Below are 18,535 nucleotides of genomic sequence, written 5' to 3'. Positions count from 1 at the left end.
TGTAATCTGTAAGCAAATTCATTGAGGAGTGAAACATAAACGACAAGCCAGTAATTTGTAAATCGTTACAATAGGTAAATGGGTATTATTAATAAATATATTATTATATATATATATTGAAATTTGCATAAATTAAGTGTTAAATCATATCCCTCTATTGATATACCTAGGTACACATATTTAGTATGAATCAAAATCTGTTTTTAAAATTAGCATATATAAAATCAATGTGGTTAATATTTTGAATCCCATTTGTTTAAAACGAAATCAAAATTATTTTTTAAATACATGGTAGATTAAATAATTACATATTAATATATATTATTGAATTTGAAAAATGTATCGAAAAACTATGACTATAAGAGTATAACTTATTGCAAATTTAATTTACGCCAAACATAAATTGTAATATTTTTGTGATTAAAAAATGTATCCAAAACTTAAAAACTTTAAAACAAAGCTTTTCTAATAATGTTTCATGACGAATTTTTAATTGTATTCCATACAAAGTTCAAGAAAATAATTAGATTATGCTTTGACAACAACAATAAAGTACCTGTAATAATAAAATGATAAAAAAATAAAAATTACAATTTGTGATATTTATGATTGACCCCAAAAAGTGGATCGTTAATGTCCAATTTAAACGGTTTAATATTAATTTACACTATTTGCAGAATCTAATCTATCAAAGTACCGCATATACTTTTAAAAATTGTATGACATAAAATACATACTCATAAAATGCTCAACAGAATCAATAGCTTTCATGTGTTATTTTTTTCAAATTTCTGATTACGATAACCTAATTTTTTTTTTTACCTAGTTGAACATATAATAATACAACAGAAAACAAATACATTATAAAATTAAATTATTGGAAAATTACTTTATTCACTGTTATTATCAAAACTGTGTGTTTCTATGAATGGATTTATTTTTTTCTTCACTATAATTATCAGAACAAAGCTGTATCGTCTTGGTCTATATTGGTACTATAAATTATAATAGATGCGGTGGAAAGGTATGGATACTATTACAACGAAATAAAACAAAAACGTAACTGTACATTTTGGTATATTTTTCTTAAACCTATTGAACAGATTATACTTAATAAATTAAATAGTTTCTACTCTAAATGGTAATTACAGATAATTATTAAAATATATTTATATAATATAGTAACTAGAGTAAACAAAAAAAAAAAGAACAATAGGTAGGTACATTGTCTTGAACCCGATATATATAAATATATATATATATATATAGAGAATTTCCAAAAATATATATCTGTACATTGAGCGTTTAAACAATAGTATTACGCATATATATATATATATATATATATAGTATTACGTTTAAGGAAAATTAAAACATATTACAAAAGAACCGAAACTACTATAGTAACGTACATATATACATATACATTTATTATACATTTATATATATATATATATATATAATGTACTTAATTCGGCTTCAGAGTGCGAGTAAAAAAAAAAATTGCTCGCACAATATAAATTATCACATAAATATACATATATTTTTTTATATATATATATATTACAAAATGAATTTTCTACTTCTTCATTTTCTTCTCATTCTCTTTCTTCCTCTTCTTCTTCTTATTATTAAAAAATATTATCTCATTCTTTCTTAAAATATACAATTAGTCAGCCTTCGTACGAAAAAAAAAAAAACGACGACAACAACAACAACAACAGTTTATCGGAATGTTGTGTTAAACTACGTTCCTAGGGGAAGACAATATGATATTATTAGTGATATTTGGTTTTCCTTTCTTTCGTTGTTTTATTTATTTTTTTTCATTGACATGGCACTCATAAACTTATATTTAAAAATTGGGATTGGGATGGGATTGAGACGGGGGGCGGGGAACGAACGTAGGATGAAACGAGGTCGGCACCCTGTCGGCTGCGCATGGACGATGTACGTTATGCAATTGCTTGTTGACGATTTCTGGTGAAGCTCAAAAACACCTGTGAAACACACGACTTAGTTATTACAAGAATTATAACAGTTATTGTTATTGTAATTATAATAATAATATATTATAATTATTAAGTAGTCATTACAACGTGTGGTAGTATCGAATCGAACACAACATTCAATGTCAATACCAATAAGGAACTAAAGGAATGATAATAAGAACGAAATAATATTCCGGAAACGGTCACTGGTATATACCTGTTCTAAACTAGTCTGCGTTATCGAATAATCGTCGATCAGCAGCTCTTTCTTGGCTTGTTCCATTTGAGCGAAAGCGTACGAACACGGATACTTCTTTGGAATGTGGAACAGCGCCGTGATTTCGAATTCTTCACGTAAGTTGGCGCCTGTAACGATGTTCATAATATGATTAATTAGGTATTTCATTATTTATGTTTACTGGGTAATCCACTCAATGTAAAAAACTTGTAATTTTATAAGCCATTAACATTTTTGAAAATATTTTTCATAATAGTTTTAAGTTGTAAAAAAACAACAATTTTAAAAATTTATATTTATACGCATAATATTATCTAGATAATAGCTCTAATCCCATGTGAATTAAAACGTAAGACTATATGAGTCTTTGTACCACAGCGTTCGAGCAGCGACTAAACTATGAAGCTCGTTAGCTGAACGAGGTTATTACATAACTATTTTATTATTTTATCCTATGCATATGTACTTGCGTATATAAAATGAATTTTGAAAATGTTTTTTTCTTGATAATTTAACTACAAATGCAAATTGCATTAAAATAATTATAGTAATAATATTATAAAATAGTAGTATAATATATATATATATATATATATACTCATGTATGTGGAAAATAAAAATCATTTGTAATCTAATAAGAAATATACACAAATTATACATGATAAACACGAAGAAAATTATTGTTCATGCCTGTCGTTTTGCAATAACAAATTGCTCACACCATAATATATTTAGTACACTTACCGACGAACGATTTCATCACGTAATCTTTAGCTCTCGTATGGTTGTCAGGGTGGAATTTTATGTGCAGCTGGTAGCCGACGGAGAATTTGTTTTTTAGATGCTGAACAGACCCGATACAGCACAGGCGGCCGTCCACCATGATGGCCAAACGAGTGCACAGGGCTTCGCATTCCTCGAGACTGTTAAAAAACAATAATAATGTCTTGTTTATTTTATTCGATGCTACGTTAATAGTGTTTATACGTAGTAAAACACTTATAATAACACAATTTAACAGATGTCTGCATTTATATTTTTCAACGAGAAATAATTTATTAAGTCTCTATCGATTTTCGGGAAACAATGTTTCTATCCTTTAGTTGTAAGAGTGATAAAATAAATAGGGGCAATAACAGTGCACCTAAACAGTACAAATTTGAGTGTTTTCGTAATTTTAAAGTGTTTTAATTAATCATTACTTGTATAACTTTTATTTGATCATCCATTACGTTTAGTTAAAAAACATGCATGTTGATGATTCTCATTATCTAACAATTAGCTAAATCATTTTGTGTACCTATTCCCATATTATTGCTATTATTTATCAGACTGAAAAGTGTATGTAGTTACTAATTAAATCACTAAAAATCTACGACAGTTGTTACAACAAGATAATAGTACCTGTGAGACGTGATGAAAACGCATTTTCCGCGATCCCTCTCCTCGCTCACCGTATCCCAGAGATGTTTCCGAGCTGCAGGGTCTAGGCCGGAAGTTGGTTCGTCCAAGAATAGGATGCTCGGATCACCGATCATAGCTATGGCTGTGCTGAGTTTCCTCTTGTTTCCGCCACTATAAGCACGAAAACAAACACCACGAATTTGAGATTAAAGTCGATTCGATTAAACGTGGAAATCTCAAATGAAGTATACCATAAAAAAATATATACAAATATATCGTTTGTATGTTTCATTGATTACCACAGCCGTACAACGTATATTAAATAGTGTACGAATTACTTAAAAATCTAAGACTACTTAAAAATATAATAAACAATATTATAATAATTTTACTATTTTAGACCGACGATCTCACCTGTAGTTTTTCGCTTGAACGTTCAAGTGAGCCATGAACGCCAACCTGGAGGCCAGTTGGAACGGCACAGTGGACGCTTCTTTGTAGGACATACCCCTGAGCTTGCAGAAGAAATGGAGCGTCTCATAGCCAGTGAGTTCTTCGATGAGACCGTTGAATTGCGGACAGTAGCCACCCACCTCGTGGATCTTCTCGCGGTTGTTGTTGACGTTCACGCCGCACACGTAAATGTCGCCGGCGGTGTTTTTTATGTCACCCGTCAGCATCTTGAACGTGGTCGTCTTTCCGGCACCATTCGACCCCAGCAAACCAAAACACTCGTTGGCCTTTAGAGCCAGATTCAGTCCCCTGACGGCTTCCTTGTTTCCATACTTCTTCCAGACGTTGCTGCAAAACGAGAGACGATAATGTTTTTGCAAATAAAATTAAACGGTTCACAATACTAAGTGAAAAAAAGCTACAGGTAAACCACGTAAATAAAATCTAAATTAAATTCAAATCGTATCAAACTATCGTATAAGTGAATACCTGCACAAGTATTTTTAATATTTAAAAAAATAGTCAAGTGAATTATACCGCTCTATTGTGCATTAGATATCGAGAGGGTTACTATTATGGGTCTGTTCAATTTGAAACGATATATCATTGTATACTAAAAACGATTTTGCAGAGACGGTCTGTTAGCCTATATCACTAAAAAGTATACTTCGTTACATGGTTTTTGATATAGTTATTAAAGTAATCTATTATACTCATTACTCGTATTATTAATATTTAATTTTTGTAATAATATATGATAGGTATATCATACTATATCAACTTATATAACTCAAAATGTAATAACATCTTTTTGTAAATATCGAAAGGCAGTAAAAATAGGTTCATAATATAAATAGATAATAACATATTAATATCTTAAATGAAATTAAAAATGCCATTTGTGTGTAGTAAAATTTATAATAATATAATATATCAATATATTATGTAAACGTTTTAAGTTCCCACAAATAATTTTTTAATAATATTTTATGTACAAAAATATTGATATTTTTTTACTGTTTCGTGAATTTGTTTTAATATTTTCTTTACTCTGTATTCAATTAGTTGATTAAACGCCAATAATCGTAAAAGTAGTCACTGATAATAATTATCACGAGAATTTAGTAAATACAAATATATTATGTATATATTATGGGTATATTTGAGACATTTTTGACGAATACGTTAAAAACATTGGAGTGTCTATAACTGAACTATAACTGAATACTGTGCAAGTCTTGTGTGATAATGTTTTATGTGCTTATTATAATATAAAAACCAATAAATGTTTAATAGGTCTCGATGATTTAGGTGGTGCACACTCACTTGAGGTATAGACAATAGTTGTGCGGGTCGGCGCCGTTGACCACTTGCTTCTCATGAGACACGTCCGATTCGTAACAGTTTAAGTCATACTTATCTTCTTTGACAGAGTTCTTACACATGACGTGGCTGTAGAGTTTCATAAGCGTACACTGCACTTTGTTTCCGTAGTACGTAAGGTATTCGCACGACAGTAGTAACGTCACGCACACGAATCCCAACCAGAACAGGTGCGTCATGTTTCTACCAATTCCAGGGCTGGTCCACGACAGATTGTCGCCATCCCATCCAAAACACGTGGCTAAAATGGTAGTTAAATCATCGTTCATATTAAAAAATAAGAAATTATTTAAAATTTGTTCGTCCACGGCTAATTGAAATGATTGCGCAACCGATAAGAAAAGTGTTAAATGTAAAAATACTACCGAATAGACGTACACATATAGCGTAAACGTACTATAATCTCATTGTTTATCGATAATATTTTTATTCTTTGTAATAATTGCAGCACGTGACTTACCGTTCTTTTGGAAGTCACAAATTTCGTTGTACTCATATGAAGAGTATATGTTTTTCATACCGCTCCCCAGTGCGTAATGTGGGAAGAAAATCATCATGTTGTCAATAAACTTGGATTGATCTTTCAAACATAGTGGTTGCATGTCCAAAATAAGCACCAGCATGAAGCACATGGCACCTGTATCATGATCATACAAAATGGATAAATACAAGTAATACAACAATATAATATTTTAAGCAGAGCCATCAATCAATCGAAACACGTTTGCATGCATAATAATTTATTATGCATAATGACATATATTATATATTATATAATTTTGACTTTCGAGTTAAAAATACGTATTTATTTTAAATTTTCAAAAAACGAATTATTAAATCAATTTTGAACAACTCAATATAATTTTAATCGAATTCGTAGATTTAATTAGAAAGTTTAATTGTTTTGAGTGACTTGCCTTTATTAATAATAATAATAATAATAATAATAACAATATATAGTTCGATATTATGTAATTATTGATTAAAATTGTACTTATTATTTTTGCTAAAATAAATTATACAAAATATTAGACTACAAATTTTATGCTACACTTTAATAATTTTAAGAAATTTATATTTTTAATGACATATTGAAAACTGTGATGGTACTCGTATTTTTGTTTATTATTATTACGGATCTTATAAAAATACAAGTTTTCAATCGATTGTGACCTAACCTATTTTATACATCTCTTTGAAGCACAATTTGTAAATTATAATTTTATTAAGTTAATTTTCTATTATAAAATTATGAAAAAACAATTTATATATATAATATTCATTGTATTAATATAAAATTTGTTTTTTAATTTTTTAACTATTTGATTTGAGCATACATGATTTCTAATATAACCTATAACATCATACTCGCGATAGTTATATTTATTGCTTAAAAATTAGGTTAAAAAGGGTATGATGAACATTTTTAGTCCTGCATTTTATTTTTCTAAAAATGGTCAACACTTCGCAAGGTACTAAGCGTAATGATAAAAACAATAATAATATACAAGGTGTTCAATATTTTTGAAACTCTTAATTACTGTATAAATATTTTAATACCTATATGAAGTAATAACACGTATAACAGATAACACTGCTGCAATACATTTATAATGCAAAATATTTTATAACATCATTATTTATATCATCGTATATCAGCCCCAATTATTCTAATGATGATCGTTTCGAAACTTATTAAACACATCATATAATATATATTGATAATTGTACCGATTTTTTTATTCTTACCAGTCATAACGCTAAACATAGATATTCTCGTGAAACTAGTGGACGGGTTTTGGAACAGGTATGAGAACAGACTCATCAGTGGCAGCGTCGCCCACGAGAAAGCTACCAGTAGACTCAGCATCAATCCTGAAATCGAATAAAAATATATATAGTAAAGAGTTAGTAACAACAAAAAAAAAAAATTAAAAATACTCAATTTAATCTAATGTAAATTAGATTATAATATTTTTGTTGTTAAAAGGACGTTATAAGGCATTTGTAAAACATTCGTTACTTATTAAAATATATTATAGTAGAATTTAATTAAGAAAAACCAAAAATATATATATTCTGTTATCGATGTTATAGTGTTGTTGATATTAGAGTTTAATCACCTAATTAGATTTGGTGGGGGTATAATAACGTGCTCTTAATACAGTATGATAACATGTTATAATGCAAAATACTGACCCATTTGTTTCAAGCTCGAGTATCCCGGGTCGCCGTGCCAGAAGAGCAACAGCAGAATGGAGAATATGACGGTCAGGTAACTTATCCAGTCCCACAGTAGAGACGCGCCCCAGTAGGCCAGTGGTTTGACGCCGGCGATCTGTTGCATGTGCTTGGCGCCGGTTTGCCGCTCGTTGACGGCGAACAGTACGTACACGGCGCACACGAACGCTTGGGAAATAGCACAGTTGAACGCCACCTGATAGCCCAGATTGCTGCCTCCGGTCAATTTCATCAGCTGCGAGATAGCAAAAAAACAAAAAAAATCGTGTTACGAATTAAGTTGGTTTAAAACAGTCAGTAGATACTCGTATAGTGGACAGACATTTTGCGGGGCACTACAATACATTCGGGTGATCTAAATTTATAGATTGGTTGTTGATATTGTCACTCACGAAAGATATTAATTACTAGAAAGTGTTCGATATTTTTTGCCGGAAATTATTGGAATTGAGACATTTTTTTTTTTTGTCGAGAACTAATAGTTGATGTTTATTTTATTATCGAAAAAAAACTAGTTATTCGACGAAAATGATAAAAATCCATCCATATTATATATAGATTTAAGATATTATTAATATTGAAATCAACAGTTTTCTCACTTTGTCCACTCCTTGGTAAGGCAGCGGATGATTCACTATATGTATTCCGTACTCTTCTCCTTTGTAACTTTTCAGTATAGCATTGTGAACCATGCTAAGTGCCAACGGGGGACCGTGGTACGGTTGGTTATTGAAATACGCTGTAATCCTATCTTCGCCGAAAATCGCGCCGACAATATACTTTTGTGTGAACGGTGATATCTTTTCGGCGGCCTAAGGATAAATAATCAATGTTATAATAAACGTTGTTTCCGGTCGACACGTTGACGGTATATACATAGGTATTTGTCGCGGTGCTTCTCGCACGCGGTCGGTACATAAATTATATTACTATTATTAGTTATTATTAACCGGGGAGGGAAAATACTCACCACTTGCAGTAAAAAGTCTTCGAAATAACTGTACGTGGTACGGTAATTCAAATCCAAAACCGGGTTAGGTGCACAAGCGTTTTTGTACGACTCGTAGAAATTGCCAATTTTCGTGTTATTGGTGGACAACATGACCGTGCTGATGGGCTCCCAATAGTTCTGAAAAATAAATGATTATTATAGAAAACATAATAATCGAAATCTTCGATTGACAGTCGTTATTACTTACCGCTAGTTCAGCTGCTAGTGCCGGCAAGTCTTTCATACCCTGCCAGGCGTTGACGACCAGTAGTGCCAAGAATATGAAAAATAGCGTTAGCGTTATTTGTAGCGAGTGCAATATCAGAGAACGATAAGACTGCAAGCATTTCTTTTCCATAATCGCCCCGACTTGTATCCAAAACAATTTCCATCCTCTGGCCCCTGATCATACACAATATTATTATCAAAGTCACACGGTACGTACATTGATTGTCATTTTTCGTAAATGCTTACTTTCAGATTTAAAATCGGTAGAATCGCACTCGGCGTCGTAGAACAACGTGTCGAAACGGTTCTTCAATTCCATTGATTTCTGTTTTATCGCGTTCATCTGATAATCTGATAACTTCTTGTTGTCTTCTTGGCCGACTCTGCAATAATAACAAAATAACGCGTATTAAATAAACTTGTATTGTATGTCTTGCTACTCGTGTTCCGCCCACATACCGCATGAATACGTCTTGCAACGTAGTCAAAGTTATTCCGTATTCTTTGATTCCTAACGACTGTTTAGTTTGCTCTAAGGAGTTAAGCAGATCTGGAAACAGCGATGAGTCCTCTAGTTGATACGTGACTTCCATGACGGTCAGGTTACTTGGCACCGAATGCGGGTAATATTTACGAACGAAATTTGTCACTTTAGTCAAACTGAAACCGACTACATCCTTTACGAGAGTTAAGGTATAACCACCACCTAAAAAATACAAAAATTACATTAAAGTTTATTATCTTTAAACAATAGTCAATATCTATAATTGTTGTATGTATATTTTGTCGGTGCTTGATAAACATTACGTTTTGTGTAATAAGACGAATAAAACATCTAAAGTTAATAATAATCGTATTTCATAAACTATTAAAAATGTTATTCAATAATATTTGATAGTTGTATATTGAATTTTTTAATATTAAATATAATTTAAATCATTCCAATATTAGTTTTTCATAGAATTGAAACATTTTATATTAAAACTAATAATATTTATACGCAATTTTTGGAGTCGAAATTAGTTGTTATATTGTTTCATACGTGCTTGTTTAGGACGTGTGGTAACAAATTAATTAAAATTATATTCAAGACCCTGAAATTACCTCTAAATTTTTTTTTTTCTAACATTATAATACTGTAATATAATATCCTTACCATATTCTTTTTTCAACGAAAACGGTGTTCCGACACAACAAAGAGTACCAGCTTTCATAATAGCGACACGGTCACCTAGCAAATCTGCTTCGTCCATTAAATGCGTTGTCATCACCATTGTTCTTCCTTCCCGTTCCGATTGTAAAATATTCCACAGAGTACGTCTGGCCGCCGGGTCCATTCCCGATGTCGGTTCATCCATCAATACCACCTACGCAAGATCAATTAATCGTTATGTTTTTAAATGATTAACGAACGGAAGCCACCGAGTTAATCTCACAGTGTGCGCATACCTTCGACTTTCCAATTAATGCTATGGCAACTGACAGTTTTCTTTTCATTCCTCCGCTCAGATGTTTTGACTTTGTGTTAATCATTGACTCCAGTTCGAATTTTACTGTATATTTATCGATTTCGCTTTTCAAATCTTGTTCGCTTAAATCTTTCAACTAAATAACATGACAACAAACAGTGATCACATATTATATAATGTAAATATGTATACATTGTATACTAAACTAGTTAGATATTATACTTTTTCCTTTTTTTTTCTATATTATTACTTTTTATTATATTTTTTTTATAAATTATTTAACAAATAAATAAATAAAAATAATATTTTATACAATAAAAGGTTTGACTATTATAATTTATAATAAATAATAATATAATATTACTACAACCGAGCAAGTATACTAACCATTCCGAAAAAGTACAAATGCTCTACTACAGTCAAGTCCGGTATGAGCAGATTGTATTGAGGGCAGAGCCCTAAGGAATGTCGTATGGTTTTCATGTGAGTTTTGATATCATATCCCTCTATCAACGCTGTGCCGGATGTTGGACTGATCAGTCCGGTTAACATAGACATGGTGGTAGATTTTCCAGCGCCGTTGTGACCCAACAAAACGGTTATTTGATTAGGGTGCATATCCACAGAGAGCTTGTTAACGACGTTTTTGCCGGGCGTGAAACTTTTGCTGAGCGATTGAATATGTATGCCAGATTTTTCGGTTATGTGTTTGGGGTTAACTTTTTTCTCAAACCAGAACGACGGCTGTAACATACATAACAAAACAACTCGTTAATAACATAATGTTTATTATAAACGAGCAGAAAAAAACGACCGAATTTAGATTCAACGAAGAAGTAGTTGAAAGAGAATTAAATTGGGAGGGCGGAACTCACCATTATCGGGAAATACCACGGAGGGTGAAAACCGCTGTTGCGCGGGAAAGCTGTTTCCAGGTATATGGCGATCAACAGGTACAAGACCGAATCGAACACCAACATGAGCATTATGTCCGCGATGCACATCTTGTCGTCCGGAGACACCGTTACCGTGATATTTTCCCACGTCAGACCGCTGCCGATTCCTTCGAACATGATGAGACTCTGGAATATGTATCCTAACGCCGTGTTTGGCAATATAGTCGACGCTAAGATTTCTCTGTTGGTCATAGATGAGTACTTAGGTTGGAAGATCATAAATGGTGCATAAGTCCCAAACCATAATACGCCACCAACGGTCGCCGCTGTATTGGCTGAAACAAAAAAAAAAAGTTGTATACAAAGAAATTCAATAAATTCAATCTTGCTATTTACGCACACACACACACACACACAAACACACATATTATAGACAACATAAGCAAATTTGAAGGTCTAAAAATGTAGTACATGTTAAAATATGTCATATGTGAATGTATATATATATATATAATTATACGTATATCGTATAGTATAATTATTAATATATATTTTTATATAAGTATTATATATTATTAGGTACGACGTGATACCTTGACAATATGTTAATGAAACAGTAATTGTTATTTTGTTTACGGACGGTTAAATTATATGCACAATGACGATTCATGACAACTAGTAATTCCCACATGTGTTAGTAATATGATCTAGGGCTATAGTCCTAATTTATTTTTTTAAAAAAACCCGAAAATATATACATTTATTGCCCTTAAAAAAAATTAATAAAAAATAGACTCTAAAATTACAAAAAATTGCATAAATATGTTCAAAAATCCATGAAATTTAAAAATAACAAGTACCCACTAATGTTGCTTTATAACCTTAAATGCACGTTTAAGATAAATATTTAAATATGTGTACATTTCACATTATATGTATAAAATACGCACATTAATTAAAAAAATTAAAGTATTATCAAAAAAGTATTAACATTGTTGTATTTAATAGGTAATAAGAAACACATTCTTATAATATATCAATGTATTTTGGATAAGTAATAAAAAATATACAGATCCCTCAATGTCCTGAAAGTTGCATTAGAGTTATTGTAGTCATAATATAATTGCTAACAAATCCTACAATATAATAATATAATAATATATATATATATGCCCAAAAACCTTTAGCTCATTATTAGATTTTACCTTTTTTAAAGCAGGCGGATATCAAGAAGCAATAGGATATCCCGGCAGTCACGTACAGTGTCAGTATCGCCATCAGTACCAGCGGGTCGGAGTACTGAAACACCGCGCCCGTAGGCCAATCGAACGTAATGAAAAACACCAATATCAACAGCGGTACTATCCATACGACGAAACTTTTTAAGTACCACGCGCACGCGTGCAACCAATTATCTAAGCCCATGAGCATCATAGCTTCCTGAAAAACAAAAAAATCTCGATATATTATTATCGAAAAAAATATTCATATAGTCTTCAGACTTTTCTGCGGCGGAACTGAAAATACTAAGGGTGGTAGGATAATAATGGGGGTGAAGAGATTAGAGGCTTTAACTCTACAATAGTGGTTGACAAATCATTTATTTTTATTGAAAAATTATCGTGTATGACTGCGTGTTACATGCATCATAAATTATATAAATAAATATATAATATATCTATTAAAAATGTATTGTACTTTGTATGTATACTTATAACCTCGGTTAAAATTTAGAGAAATGGTAAACGGCAATAGATAAACACGATAGATCAACAATAGATCAATAATAGATTCCGGAAACGATATACACTTGGACATTATACTAAAATCATGTTTATCCAATTACTTACCTTCATTTTCATTTCTTTTTCAGCTGAGATCACTTTGATGGTATTGATAGCGGTGTAAATATAACTGAGTAACACCACCGTGGATATGAACGACGTAAGTGCTGGTAGCAATGGATCTTCGATGTACTTCGGATATGGGAACCTTTGTAGCTCGATTTCCGGCAAGTACTCGCCGGGAGCCCAGTATCGTATTAAGGCTTTGGAGATCTGGTTTTGCAAGTACAAAAACGATTCGGACAAATAACCTAAAAACATAGGAATGTTTAAGACCTAGTTTACCAATAATGATTGTTTGTGCACACATATCTCGAACTGTTATGTGCACGGTAGTTATGAATTTATACCTGGTTCGCCTCCGTCGTTTTCTGATTTATGCCTAGGACCGAACGTCTGATACAGAGGGAACATTAAGTAAGTCCGCCAGTTCGCTTCGATCGTGTCGAAGCTCATCAGACTCTTTTTCGTTACACGAAGATGACACGGGTATCTCAGCTTTACCTGTAGTATAGAATGAAACAAAACAAGCAAAACAGTCATATAAGTATCCCATAATATACGTATACATAAATATATAATACGATAAATATTATAATGCAATATAAATGCGTAAAATTGTCGTTTTATTTTCATTGTACTTACAGTTGTACTTTTTGGTAACGTAGAGTTCGGCTTAATATTATCGAATCGAACGCCGACCAGAAATTTTTTCATTGCGTTGTCTTGATTCAGATGTTCCTCCATCTTATCACCGGTTTCGAACGATACAACTGAAAAATACATTTTATTTCTTTATTCCGTTACGGTCTTTGTACGGTACAACTTACGCTTCATATTGGGAGTGTGCGAGAAAGCGTCGTTCATGATTTTTTCCAATTCCGGGTCATACGGAGCCCATGCTATGGACCATCTAAAACAATTGCAAAGTATTTTTCTCGTAAAACGAATCATCTATTATTTACAGTACTACAGTTACCTTGTACATATATTATGTGTGATGATAAAATTAATATTTGTGTTCAAGGGTATTGCGGATTATTTATTAGAGACATCGTCATATTGACAACGAATAAATCAACAACAAAATTATTATTATTAAGTATTATTTGTGTTCACAGTATGATTTTCACCGTCGAGACGCTAATACATTCAGTCATCACACCGAATTTCATTTCCTCATATTACCGAACTCCTATTGTAGCATTCCGATTTTTTTCTTTTGCCTTTGGCGTTTAATGGAATTATTATTATTGCAAAACGCGGCGAGTGCCACGCCAGGGGGTCGACGTCACATTTTTTATTGTCTCGGTGGTGGGGTGTAGGGGGAAGGATTTGTGTTAATATGAGATGTTAAGTTCCTACCAGGTACCATATTAGGAATAGACCACCCATAATAATATATCAAAGTTCATACACGTGATAAAATAACTGATTTTAATCTAAATAAATATCACGATTTATGGTTATTTAAACGTTTGAAAAATATGGTTGAGAGAGTACATTATGTTATGTGATAGTAATAACAATATTATAATAATAGTAACATACAAAAGTGTATAGTAGTTTTAATACTTTAACTATAATAATACTGAGATGAACATTAGCACCAACACAAAATATTAATTAATTTTAAACACATCAACTATACATACCTAACTGGTAATAATCTAATTTAAGTGTAATTTCTGTTTATAGTTTATATAAGCATTTATCCATTTATGTATCCATTATTTTTTGTCTATTTTTGCATAAAATAACACATTTGGCTATTTTCTTATATATTATAATATATGTAAATACCTAGGTAGTATATAAGTCCCTCGAATAAACTTACATCCACGCAAAGGTGGGCATTTTCAAGTAAACAAGTAAAAGCTAAATTTAAAAAAAAAATTTTTTAACTTGAATAGTCAAAGTATTAATTTGAATAACTTAGCTTTTTACAGTTAAATTAAAGAATGATACATTAAGTTAAAATCGTGTGTATATATAATATTTAACCTACAACTGTAATTAATAATTTACTTATTTATTATCACCGTTGAAAACGATTTTAAATACAATTAAATTATTCTTCGTGTAAATTTGTTAAAATACAATAAGTTTAATCCAAATTCTCAAAAAATATATCATTTGGAAACTCCCCACAAAAAAAAACATACGACTTACCCGTGTCTGTATCCCAATATTAATGGTGGTACCGATATGGAAAACGGTTCGAATCTGGTGACATTGTTGAACTCGACCGGCTGTACCCACGATCTGAACATGACCATCACGCACGCCATGATGGCCGGTAACAGTAGCTCTATGAACGACTGGATGGGATGTCGTTTCTGTATCAGTAGATTCTTCCATAGTAGAAGTTTTAACTTCTTGAAGTCTTTCCACATAACTACTGATGCGGAGGCAGTTAGTCTAAATAAGAAAACAAAAATAATTATCAAAATGAGTATTATAGACGTATTGGATAATATATTTATTATAATCATAAATACGTTTAAATAGAGAATACAAATTTTACTTATTTTATAAAATATAACAAATTTACATTTTAATTTAATTACAGATATTTTTTTATATTTAATAAAATGCAATTTGAAGTAATTATTCGCTATTAACAATTTTTACTTTAATATTTTCCCGTTAATATTTAAAGGTGAAATTTTTTTTTTGTTTCTGTCTATATCATAACTTTATTAAACAAATACACGTCTACTAAAGTAAGAATATTTAATTTTAATTTTATGCAATACATTTTTTTAAATTTTTGGGTAGGTAATATTATCCAATAAAAATAGACTCGGCAAAAGCAACTACAAAGCATAATATGTATTTTTTAAACTCATTACAAATAATAAGTATAACTAATGACAGAACATAATATGAATTTATTTCAATGAACTTGATAATTGTATTTTCGAAAATGTTTCACAATACTTATATGATGTTAGACAGCTGGTTGTATAATATAATGTTTATTTGAATTCACGGGCACTCAAATGTTTTACTCTATACAGTCTAATATATCAAGCTTGTATGAAGAGGAATAAAATAAAAATTCTAGACAAACCAAAATATGGTATATTATTAACACACGATTTTTTGTTTTTAAATAATTACACTTCGATAATATTTATGACGCGTACCTACACGAATAAAACATTTTCTTCTGGATTGACGCAATAGCGTATAATAAAGAAAAAAAAATATTCGATAAATATTTGGAAGAACGTGAATATAATAAATTTGACCTATTTAACAAAGAATAATCGATTAATACAAGTTAATATTTAGTGTGTAAATATAGAGTGTTCTAGTCTAGTAGATGTCGAGGTGTCATCGTGCAGTAAAAACAAAAAATAAATTGAGAATAAAAAAATACACTCATGCGGGAACCATAAAAAAAAATTATTAATTATAATAATTACACAGCTTAAAAAAATTACCTCGAGCACGCCCGTCTTAGCGCTTGGTCGGAAACGCCGTGAGAAAATAACACTGCGACTGTGCAAGCGGTCGAGATCGAAACACTGAATAATAATAAAGGAATAATAATATTCGAAGCGAACTAATAATAAAATATATCTACTATATATCTACAACAGCAGGAAGTATACCTACATATTATACCTGTTTTTAAGTTTTTTTTTTCCCCCCAAGATATTGTTTGACGTGAACAAATCTCGTGTTAATACACACTGTAGTGGGTACACGTGGAGATTTTATTATTATATTATTTCAGTTTTGAACCTATACGCTGATGGGCAAAAAAAAACTCTACGAGATTATATTTTGATTGTGATGTGTATACATATATACGGATAACATCCCGCGACGACCGTAAATTATCAGACGAAGGGGATGAACATGTGGCAGGACAGTGGTTCCCAGTTTGAAGGCTCAACGGTAGTTTCGTCGTCGTAGACCTGATAGATTTAAAAATATTATAGTATATATTTAAGAACGAACAGCGCGTTAAATTATTGATTGAAATGTGAAAAAAAATTATTTCGATAAATTAAAATAACACCGTTATTTCCGTTCGGAGTCCGAAAGTCTACCAATAGGTACACGACAGCGGATCTATAAATGGATCACCAGACACTATTAAATATCATCTCGTGATTTCGATTATTGTATGCAGCTCTACGTGTTGCTGGTCTGAAGATTCAATAACTGAAAAAAAAATATTGACAAATGCGTAAGCGTAACCTATACTATGTACCTATTTGTAAACGCCCGTAAGTCGGATGAGACGCGTCTTCACGGAGGCCGACTCAAAACCAACGGTTCGACGAACGGATGGAAACTGCGAATATAGATAAAAAAGAACCGAATCAACCGTTATATCATCATATTTTAATATATCGGACCGTTTCGAAGTCGACGTTAATAATAAGCGTATGCGCATAAAAACGTCGTTGAGTTTTTGTAAACGGACAGTAAATCGTCGAACAACGGTCGCGTGTCTATAATATGTATATTGTATTAACGAGTGATTCATCTTGCACATACTCACCCCTTTTTTCTTCAATAATGCAGTTATTCTAATTCCGATTATTAAAATTCTTAATTATACATAATTAAAGAACACGTTAACAAATTCTTGAAAATGTCTGTACTACTTAACGAGTGATCTGTGGATATACAAGCTTCTATTTTTCTAAATTAAGAACCTCCTCTCTTTCTACAGTAAATTATTTATCGGAACATTTGACGTATTAAAGTCAAAATTCAAATGACTAGTTTTTGAGTTATTTAACTTTAATCTGTCATAATGTGTATAAATGATCTAAGAATAAAAAAAATACTAGATCTAATATTACATCTATTTTACGTTTTTGTAAAACTATTTTTAAGGAACATTATCTTTATTTAGTATGAAAATGTTGATAACTGAAAAATTATATTCATATGAATATTGAATTAGATATGCATCGAAAGCTTCTTATTTGGAAAAATATAAGTTTGTATTGCCGCAGCATATTCCTTTAGTAGAAAAAAATATCAAATTTTCAAATAAATTAAATTCAGAATTTGAATAAATTTATTATTAAATGGAAAAATTAAGGGTGAGCTTGCTCGGTGAATCGCCCTGTATTTTACAACACTATAATATTATAATATGAGTGCTGAGTGGGATTATAATCGATGAAAAAAAAACATTGACGCGACATAAACAATTATATTTGTTTATCATCGTTTATATTATAACTGCACAACTGCACGCATAGATATAGCTGTCGTCTCGACTCGATAAGCGAATATCCACGCAAATCAAACACCACAAAATATACGATGGTTGTCGCGATGACAGTTAGTAGGGATAGGGAATATAATAAAAAAACAACAATAAATTATTAACATCATTATCATTACTGTTATAACTTA

At 31.2% G+C, this 18,535-nt stretch overlaps 1 protein-coding gene across 3 annotated transcripts in view; it reads right to left on the bottom strand.

Moving 5' to 3' along the window:
* Nucleotides 1-1,601: 1,601 nt before the first annotated feature.
* Nucleotides 1,602-18,535, bottom strand: part of LOC132918556 (phospholipid-transporting ATPase ABCA1) — a 46,200-nt gene continuing 29,266 nt past the window's right edge. For 2 of the 3 annotated variants that reach the window (XM_060979829.1, XM_060979827.1), the window contains exons 2-25: nt 15,311-15,559; nt 13,969-14,051; nt 13,784-13,911; nt 13,489-13,642; nt 13,145-13,389; nt 12,500-12,734; nt 11,274-11,629; nt 10,786-11,142; nt 10,379-10,534; nt 10,086-10,296; nt 9,389-9,635; nt 9,176-9,312; nt 8,910-9,103; nt 8,681-8,839; nt 8,310-8,522; nt 7,669-7,945; nt 7,219-7,344; nt 5,930-6,106; nt 5,413-5,710; nt 4,048-4,434; nt 3,634-3,804; nt 2,974-3,152; nt 2,209-2,357; nt 1,602-2,000 (exon numbers count right to left, since the gene is read on the bottom strand). In XM_060979829.1, coding sequence (XP_060835812.1) covers nt 1,956-2,000; nt 2,209-2,357; nt 2,974-3,152; nt 3,634-3,804; nt 4,048-4,434; nt 5,413-5,710; nt 5,930-6,106; nt 7,219-7,344; nt 7,669-7,945; nt 8,310-8,522; nt 8,681-8,839; nt 8,910-9,103; nt 9,176-9,312; nt 9,389-9,635; nt 10,086-10,296; nt 10,379-10,534; nt 10,786-11,142; nt 11,274-11,629; nt 12,500-12,734; nt 13,145-13,389; nt 13,489-13,642; nt 13,784-13,911; nt 13,969-14,051; nt 15,311-15,534 — 4,908 coding nt within the window. In that variant the 5' untranslated portion in view covers nt 15,535-15,559 and the 3' untranslated portion in view covers nt 1,602-1,955. Of the gene's footprint in view, nt 2,001-2,208; nt 2,358-2,973; nt 3,153-3,633; nt 3,805-4,047; nt 4,435-5,412; nt 5,711-5,929; nt 6,107-7,218; nt 7,345-7,668; nt 7,946-8,309; nt 8,523-8,680; nt 8,840-8,909; nt 9,104-9,175; nt 9,313-9,388; nt 9,636-10,085; nt 10,297-10,378; nt 10,535-10,785; nt 11,143-11,273; nt 11,630-12,499; nt 12,735-13,144; nt 13,390-13,488; nt 13,643-13,783; nt 13,912-13,968; nt 14,052-15,310; nt 15,560-16,590; nt 16,611-18,535 lie in introns of those variants that run through there. The other variant, XM_060979828.1, reaches the window with a different exon arrangement.

Source organism: Rhopalosiphum padi, chromosome 1 (genome assembly GCF_020882245.1).
Source record: "Rhopalosiphum padi isolate XX-2018 chromosome 1, ASM2088224v1, whole genome shotgun sequence".
Lineage (NCBI taxonomy): Eukaryota > Metazoa > Arthropoda > Insecta > Hemiptera > Aphididae > Rhopalosiphum > Rhopalosiphum padi.
This window is presented reverse-complemented; position numbering and strand designations above follow the sequence as displayed.